General features: G+C 42.7%; 1 protein-coding gene across 1 annotated transcript; it reads right to left on the bottom strand.

Moving 5' to 3' along the window:
- Positions 1-2,146: 2,146 nt before the first annotated feature.
- Positions 2,147-5,978, bottom strand: LOC117438280 (putative leucine-rich repeat-containing protein DDB_G0290503). Its single transcript, XM_034073812.1, has 2 exons — positions 5,228-5,978; positions 2,147-5,086 (listed from the first exon to the last, which is right to left on the bottom strand). Exons 1-2 carry the CDS (start codon positions 5,762-5,764, stop codon positions 2,312-2,314), a joined length of 3,312 nt encoding a protein of 1,103 aa, XP_033929703.1. The 5' UTR covers positions 5,765-5,978; the 3' UTR covers positions 2,147-2,311.
- Between the last annotated feature and the right edge of the window lie 3,431 nt (positions 5,979-9,409).

The following is a 9,409-nucleotide window of genomic DNA, read 5'->3' as shown; positions in this document are numbered from 1 at the left end:
TGCAGTATCAACAGTCCTAGAACAAAAAGGTACACATTGGCTATTGCCATCACGTTTCTTAAAGTATCAAGCCATGCTAGTAGAATTGGATTATGTGGAAATTGTGATCACTAATGTGAATCCAGCATATTTCTTTCAGGAAACCCTCACTGAACCATTGACTCATGATTGCTTGGCCACTATAGAGACAGTATATTTGAGCTGACCGGATCTGAAGGAGTAGCCTCTGGAGGGTGCAGATTCCTGGTTCACTGACGGCAGCAGCTTTGTTAAACAAAGAGCAGGATATGTCATAACTACAATTTCAAAGGTAATAGAAGCTAAACCATTACCCTCTAACACCTCAGCACAAAAGGCAGAAATAATAAACCTGCCTAGAGCCTTGGAGTTGGCAAAAGACAAGAGGATAAACATATGGACTGATTCCAAATATGCCTTTGGTGTAGTTCATGCACATGCTGAAAAAGTTGGGGCTGTTTAGCCTGGAGAAGAGAAGGCTGCGTGGAGATCTCATAGCAGCCTTCCAGTATCTGAAGGGGGCCTATAGGGATGCTGGGGAGGGACTATTCATTAGGGACTATAGTGATAGAACAAGGGGTAATGGGTTGAAACTTAAACAGCAGAGGTTTAGACTGGATATAAGGAAGAAATTCTTTACTATTAGGGTGGTGAGGTACTGGAATGGGTTGCCCAGGGAGGTGGTGAATGCTCCATCCCTGCCAGTGTTCAAGACCAGGTTGGATGAAGCCTTGGGTGATATGGTTTAGTGTGAGGTGTCCCTGCCCATGGCAGGGGGGTTGGAACTAGATGATCTTAAGGTCCTGCCGCGGCCAGGTGGAGGGGAGAAAACACCGATACGATGTAGATTCACAAAATGCTCCGTTTATTGATTACAAGGCTGCTCTTAATATACTGTCTTACACGCAATCACGCATTACTTGATTGGCTGCTTCACTTTGCCCGCGAGAGGTACACGCTCCACTTTGCCTCTCCTGATTGGTTTCACACCTTCGCTTCAGCTTAGCGTTACATCATGCTTCTGGCATCTTGTTATTGCGCTCCTGTTTTGCTGACCTTGACGCTTCCTCTTCCAGCCTGGGGCCAGAGGTTCACTTTCTCACAGATTGCTGCAAGCCTGTTAAAGCGCCCATGCTCGACCCCCAACATCTCCCCCTCTTTTTTCAAATAAGGCGTTCGTCATCTGCTGCATGCGTTGCAAATACATTGTAACAAACAAGGTCCAAAAAACAAAATTAACAACATAATCATTATTGGTCCACTAAACATCATGATTAAACTCCTTAACCAACTACTTATTCCTAACGATTTTAACCAAGAGTCTATAGGATTTGTTTCTACAGTATTTTCTTTAAGCTCAAACAATTTCTTGTGAATAGATTCAGAATGATCAGAAAGATTGTGAAGGATGTAAAGCAGCTGCAGAAGTAAACTGTACAGTGTTAACAGTCAAGGAGTTTGCTCCATCATTACACTCCCCCCCTTTTTTTTTTTTTTTTTTTTTTTATGTGGTCAACCATAAATACCTGCTGCACTTATGCATTGACCCTTTCTTGCCCAAAATGTTGAACTGCTACCTGTTAAAACTTTTTACATGAACCTGACAACAAAAAATATACAGAACACTGTCTGCCCTCATCACACACACACAAACACACATATATGCATATATGGGATCCCACATACACTCTCCACAGAACTACAATATTTGAAACACAAAATCCGGACAATCATTGCTCCCACTGCACAGTCCCACATACAGGACGTGGTACAAGGATCTTGTAAAGACTATTAAGAAACCAGCTCCAAGAAGCATCATCGCAGTGCAAGGTGGCAGGCTCAACCTTAGCAGGCGTCCCCACAGAGGCTCTGCCTCCCTCACATCACGTGAGGCTTGGGCTTTTATACTGACTAAAATGCACACTCGTTCCAACACAGGTGGCCAGCCTGTGTTGGAAGAAGTGGTCAGCCATATCTATAAAGGTCTTGTGAGATACCGGAGGGACTCCAATCAAACATGTTCGAAATGGATCAGATGGGGTTGCTATAGATAAACAAAAGGAATCCTGCCCTATCTCATTAACCCATGTTACCCACATGTTTTGCCGATGATCCATGTTATGTGACATCATAGTTCCCTGTTCCATCAGAACCACAGGTGCTGCCAGACCTAATATCTTCATTTCGGTTTTCTTCCAAAAGTTCCCTAGCTAGATTCCACAAATAGTTTATTAAGACACCGTCTGCTGTCCTCTCGTTTCCTCAGAATCTCCCTTCTTTTCCAGCCACGGTTTTACCCATTTAGCTGGGACCCATCGAGGTGGGTCATCACTTTTCTTGGGCCTAAGCCTCGCGGGTTAACTCCATGTTGTTGTAATGGAGCAATACGGGCGCAATCAGGGCAGGCTGCGACAATATTTCGAGCCTGAGACCTAGATAGTCCAAATTCCTGCTGTAGACCTCTTGAGGATTGATGAAAAAACTCATGTGACTGACGAGCCGCTTCAAAGTTCCGTAGCACGACTGGTCCTGCAACCGCTCGGTCAATTACAGCATTACCCTGGGAAAAGATACCAGGTAAGTTGGTATGACTTCGCATGTGGCAGCACCAGATGGGCTCCTTACGTTCTTGAATTATACCCTTTAGGCGAATTACCAATTCTTCAATTTCCAATGTTCCAATTTTACCTATTTTTGCACAGTCAATACGATTGACTACACTGACTGCATATGCTGAATCGGATACAATATTTAAGGCTTGTGAGGAAAACCAATTTAAGGTTTCAACAATGGCTTGTAGTTCTAAGATTTGCACTGATTTTCCTGTGTCAGTCCATATCTTTAGTTTCCAATTTTGATTGTCTTGCCATGCGAAGCCATATTTCCCAGTACGTCCACTGGCATCAGTGAATACAGTAAGTGCATTTGATATAGGTTTTTGTTTCACAATAGGCCCTCTCATTATAATAGAGGTTGTTTGAAACAGCGGATGAGAGGGATAATGTGTTGACAATTGTACCCCATTAACTGCAAGAGCAAAGGTCATAGAACATAATGACCATTCTTGGATTAAATCAGTAGTTTTCCAAGGTAGTACAAATACAGAAGGATCAACACCAAACACCAACCTGACACGTTCTTTGGCTTTTAACAATAGGGACCCAATATAATCCTGGAGCGTGGTAACAGATGCAGAAGGCTGATACGATGGGAAAACCCATTCTAGGATCGCTAAGTGTTTTTCAATTTGTTGCGCTATAATAGCAGATCTGTATTGCTGTGATCCATAAACCAAAACCATAACTGGATATTCAGGGTCATATCTATAAACCTGTTGTTGCTCAATTTTTGTCTCAATTACTTTAAGAGAGTCATCACCTTCACCGTTTTCATTATTCTCTGTGACCTCTGAATTCTTGATTTCTGCTAATGGATCCCTTGAGGAGCCTACTCCAAAGCCATACTGGAACTCTAGTTCTTCATGAACTAGCTCATCTTCACCTGTCAACTGGTGTGGCTCATTCCACATCGCATCAAATTCTGCTCTCATCTCTGGTAAAATCTGGTTTTCCCTCAAAGTCATTACCTTTTTATTGGAGACATTGTCTTCATCAGGCTTTTGCCTTACATCTGTAGTGGCTTTAGCCTCATAAAGTTGCTTCTCATTTAATTCCTTGATGAGAGAATTCAGTTTCTGAATCTTTCCACGCGAGGACTGTTTTACTTGTTTATATTGCTCAGCTTCCTTGAGCTGCTCTTCTGCATCAGAAAGTTGCAACTTAAGCCCATCAATCAAACCCTTGTATTTAGTTTCAATTTCAGATTTTTCTCTCTCAAAGTCTTCCTGTTGGTTCTCAAGTCTCTTCCTCAAAGATTCTTTATTAACTTCAGACTCATGAAGACTCTTATTTAAGTCAATTATTATGCCATTCAAAGTCTGAACATGCTCTTCAGAATTCAGAGCACAGAGCTCTCTTTTTAGCTCTTCAAGTTCATTCTTATATTTCAAAACCATTTCTTCTTCATATACCTGCCTGGCTTCTGCAATTTCCCTTCTGTGGCACTTCTCCAGCTCAGCCCTCAAGTTCTCCAACTGTCTGCAAATATCCTTCTCATGGCTGATTGTCAGTTCTTCAACATGTTGTTGTTCTTTCATTTTGCATAAAGCTATTTCATTTTTCAATTCTCTTATTTCTGAGTCCCGGACAGAAAGGGCACATTGTAATACAGACAACCTTTCTGATGCCACTAGATCTTGGAGACTTTTAACATCTTGTTCTTTTTCTTCCGTGCTTTCGCATAGCTGTTGAATTGTATCTTCTATATTCTCTTCCATTTGGGCAAATGTATTTTCTTTATCTTTGGCATTCTTTTGAGAAGACTCAAGCTGTACTTCCAGGTCATGTGCTTTCTCACGCAGCATCTCCAAATGTGCATTTTGCTCTCTGATACTGTTCTGAAACAAGGACATCTGTTGCTGGGCTTCTAATGCTTCATTTTTCTCAGGGCTTGTACTCCTCAGCACCTCATTAACCTCTGTCTCTGTTGCTGTCTGTAGTAGGTTGGCATCTTCAGCCTTAAATTCTAGTAGGTTGGAGTCTCCAGTCTTAATCTTGAGCAGGTTGGCATCTCCAGCCTTGATCTCAAGCAGGTTGGAGTCTTCAGCCTTAAACTCTAGTTGTTTTACCTCTAAGCGTTCCTGCCACTTTACCAGAAACATTGTAAAAGCCGTAGCCCCTAGGAGAGTTTCCATAAGCAATCTAATATCGGCAGGAACAAGCTCCTGGTATTTCATAAAGGCTGTCATCTGTCTTCGTACAGCCGAATTAGTGGCTCCGTAGGCCATAACACTTTGTTGTAATTTTGAGACCAAATTCCAGTCTAAAGGTGTCCATTCTGCTCCATTCTGTGTAACCCGTACTGGAGCAGATATTAATGGTTCTAAAGTAACCTCCCCATTCAAATTAGCTTGTGTGATAACTCCTTTCCATCTCCGCCCCATGTCAAAAGAATGATCTGTAGGGATATATTCGTTTACTCTTTTAGGGATATACCCCTTTGCCCTCTCATCCTCTAACATTCCTTCATCTAAATCATCCTGTAAGTCTCTTTTTTCTTTTTCTGTTAATCCTTCCCCTGCTCCATACAAGCGTTTTATTTTTTCATGACCTTCTTTAATCGTTAGCTTTCCCTGTCTAATTGCCCTCTTGATCCCTTCTCGTCCCCCGGCGTCTAATTTCTCCTTTTGGTCCAACTGTCTTTCAATATTCTTGATTCCTTCTTTAATTGCCTCCATGGCTTTTTTATACATTTCTTTCTTTTTACCCGTATCACCATCCTTGTCTAAATTTTTCACAGCTATCATTAACCTTGCCATTTGGTGGCGCTGTTGCCTTAGTTCTTGCACAAGTTCAGCATAAGGTGATTCTTTTTGTAGTTCGTCAGACGGCAAGGGTACATTTTCGGGCAGTACCTCCATAGGTTCTGGCTCAGGGGGTGCAGATGGTTGCGTGGGCAACTCATCTGAGGGGTCCCAGGGGATAATTAAGTCATCAAACTCCCCCTTCTTATGCACTGGTGCAGCAATTTTTGTTTTTTCAGGGGAGGTACGGGGGGGCACTGGATCAGGGATGGGGCCCCACTCGATTAAGTCCGTTTCCCCCAAGTCCGAGTTTTTCGTACTCTCACTCAAGGCACCCTTCGACGCAGCTGCGATTTCCGCCTCTGCATGCATTTGATCAATCATGAGCTTAATGGAGCGGTAAGTGCGTGTTAATTCCTTCGCCCCTTTATGCTCTGTCTGAACGCTCTCCCACAATTCTTCTCCTATCTTACGCCATAGATCTTTGGAAAATAACTGTGCCGTATTTTCTAACAACCCCCTTTTCCGGCACCAAAACAAAAAGTCCACAAGTTCCTGTCGGGGTATCGAGTACCCTGTTTTCTTCGCTACGCATAGCAATCCCTCTATCGTAGCCTTTTCTATCGCTGATACAGCGGAACCCATCCCGAACCAGACCGCAGTCTGCCTGACTCACCGGTCAGCCGTGGCCACGTAATTTGAGCTCCTTTCCTGCTTCTCTCGGACAGCCTGCCTCTCTCGGGCAGCCGGGATCTCCACCTTCTCTCGTCCGCGGTCTCTCTCTCTCCTGGTATCACGTCGGGGTCACCAGAATGCCGCGGCCAGGTGGAGGGGAGAAAACACCGATACGATGTAGATTCACAAAATGCTCCGTTTATTGATTACAAGGCTGCTCTTAATATACTGTCTTACACGCAATCACGCATTACTTGATTGGCTGCTTCACTTTGCCCGCGAGAGGTACACGCTCCACTTTGCCTCTCCTGATTGGTTTCACACCTTCGCTTCAGCTTAGCGTTACATCATGCTTCTGGCATCTTGTTATTGCGCTCCTGTTTTGCTGACCTTGACGCTTCCTCTTCCAGCCTGGGGCCAGAGGTTCACTTTCTCACAGCTTGCTGCAAGCCTGTTAAAGCGCCCATGCTCGACCCCCAACAAGGTCCTTTCCAACCCTAACTATTCTATGATTCTATGATATAAAACAGTCTCCTTTTCTGGATCAATAGGCCCTGGGTCAAAAGGACTATCCAGGTCAACATCAGAATCATCAGGCATTAGGACCTCAAGAGCAGCAACAGCAGTCTGATGAATGTGTACAGGCTCCTCATAAATGTGTTCTGGAGCTTTATTTGTATCAGTCATGTCAGCATTATCAAGTGTAATTAAAACATTTCCTCCTGCAGGTTTCAAGTGATCTGCGAGTACTGTAATTGAGTCACTTTGTGAAAGGTTATCATCCGCTACCCACGGCTGAAGAGAATGCAACGCAGCAAAAACGATGCATCAAGTAATTCAATAATCAGGATTAATATCATGGTTATCTGATTGTACAGTTTGTAACTGCTGTCCCATATGCTTCCAATTCCATATTTCTTAAGAATCTGTAGAATGGTAGTCTTCATCCCCATCCTGTCTTTGCAGCCGTGGCTGCTAATGGCAGAGGTTTGGGGGGTTGGGGGGCACTGGGCTCCACTGTCTCATTTTTTTACTTTAGCGTTTCTAAAATAGTTCTCCAAATGGCTAACAAATTTTTCGCAGCCTCATTGCCTTTTGTGGCTCTGCCCCACAATTTAACTCCTGTACCATCCCACAAAGAGACCTCAGATACGGTGGACTCATCAATCTCTGGGTAACGTGTCTTCAACCATCTCAACATTAACCTTTAATCTGTCTCTTTAAAGGTTGCTCCCTTCTTAAGAAGGACTGAAAACATCCATAAAATGGATGCTTCCTCCTTAGTAATATACCCCCATTGTCCTGTTCCTGGCTGCTCAACTTTTCTAGGTGATCATTTATGTGCAGACCTCTTCCATGCTCCCCCACCAGCCTCCTCACCTCTCCCAGGTGATAGGTTCGTGTCTGGACGATTTTGGTGCTCCCCCACCGGACTCCTCTGAGGTCAGCTGAGCTACACCACCGGTTGCCGACTCTATCAATTTAGCCCGAGTTCCTCCTGTTCGGGTGCCATTTGTGGCATATCAAAGATGGGCTCCAGTTCTGGTGAAATCTGAAGACCTTTATTACGCCTCTTGCATCCCTTTTATAGTCTACTAAGTGCTAAGCAGTAATTTTCCACTCTCTTACTTCCTTGTCATCCTGATTCAACAACACTATTAAGGGTTACAAATATTTACATTGTTTTGTCTGGTTTTGACTTGCACATCGTGCTTTATCTTGCAAACTGCCTGCTTTGTTTTGCTAACTCTTTATGGCTCCCAAAGCTTAAGCCCAACCAGGGATATAACACTTGCATCCATTTAGTGAATTATTTCTGTCCCGTCACCCACACCCACCGACTGATACCCAGACCAACCTGAGCACTGATCTGAGCCTTCCGTGTATCTACCCTGAGTTTATATCCTGGGCATGATGTGCTGTGGTATGGAATATCCCTTTGGTTACTTTGAGTCAGGTGTCCTGTCTCTGCTTCCTTCCAGCTTCCCATGCCTCTCCTCAATGGCAGAGCATGAGACTGAGAAAGTCCATGATAGGAGTAAGAACTACTTATCAACAACTAAAAACATTGCTGTGTTATCAGCGTTGTTTTCAGGCTACAGTTGAAAACACACCACTGCACCACCTACTAGGAAGGAGAAAAATAACTGTTACAGCTGATCCCAGGACAGTATCCACCCCTTATTCCATGCCATTCACTTCATGCCAGATCCTGACAGAGACCAGCTCATTAAGGACACCTGAAAGAAACAGACGGACTACAGCTCTGATGGCATGTAGCGAAGTTTATTGAACAAGCTTCTATATTTATAATTAAGTTAGATCCTGCTTACACGTTACAGGATCCTGGTCTAAGGTTGATAACTTCTTTTTGGTTACATTATAACTATGTGTGACAATTGTTATTTGATCTTGCATTATGTTCTTAATTATTCTTGTCCTCTTAGCTTTCTAGATGTACTGCACCACCTGTTCTTTTATTGTTGTTATAGAAACTGGTTTTTCTCCTTTAGGGAGATTCAGGGAGAGGTCGAAACGCTCCCTTCCAGGAGCGTATTCGCCTTCATCTTACTAACCCTTTCAGGCCAGTTCGACTCCCTTCATCTCACCCTTTTTTCTTTTATTTAGACTTAAAGGAGGAGGTTTTTTATGTTTAGACATTTCCAATTGAACCTTTCTTAATTCCACATTGATATCTTTGATTTGAGATCCAATACATCTGATAAGACAAGGACAAATCAATATGCCTACAAGAACAACACCTGCTAAAATGATAAGGCCGTAAATATTGTTAAAAAAAGGTTTGCATAGAAGGAAAACTCGATTTTAAAGTATCTATAAAGTCTTCAGCTCGTTGTGCCAAAGGCAATGCTACCGGTTCAGCATTTAACATTTCTTGAATGTGTTGTCGTAATTCTCGGAGATTCAAAGATGTATTTGCATTATCCCAAATTCCCTGTAGATGGCGTTGAATCTTTTCCCAAAGGAACATTGTACTATTCCATTTTATTGGGGTAACGCAAATTTCCTTATAATCTGCATGACAACACAAGGATTCTTTTATTGATAAGATTTCTACTTGTTGACCAATTAAATCTACTGTATCCTTTAAAGCATTTACTTTTAACTCAATCTTCTCATCCCATTCCTCTTGTAACTTAAAAGCATGTGATATATTAACTGACAAACTATTTACAAAAGCAGCTGTTTGAATGCTAGCTGATAAAGATATAGAAGCTATCGTAGTTACTGCGATCACAGTGATTAAAGCAACAATCCCCGCAATTATTAGTCCCAAGATCCCAAATTATTCAATATACCATCACTTTCATCTCATTTATATATATATATATA

Source organism: Melopsittacus undulatus (assembly GCF_012275295.1).
Source record: "Melopsittacus undulatus isolate bMelUnd1 chromosome W unlocalized genomic scaffold, bMelUnd1.mat.Z SUPER_W_unloc_4, whole genome shotgun sequence".
Classification (NCBI taxonomy): Eukaryota; Metazoa; Chordata; class Aves; order Psittaciformes; family Psittaculidae; genus Melopsittacus; species Melopsittacus undulatus.
Note: the sequence above shows the minus strand (reverse complement) of the source record. Positions and strands in the feature narration are given on the sequence as shown.

What these genes read in the sequence shown, in the direction of transcription:
- LOC117438280 (XM_034073812.1), bottom strand. Translation starts at nt 5,764, where the DNA reads ATGATTGATCAAATGCATGCAGAGGCGGAAATCGCAGCTGCGTCGAAG. An exon ending in CCGGGGGACGAGAAGGGATC is followed by an intron (nt 5,087 to 5,227) that starts AAGAGGGCAATT and finishes ATGTTAGAGGAT; the next exon opens with GAGAGGGCAAAGGGGTATAT.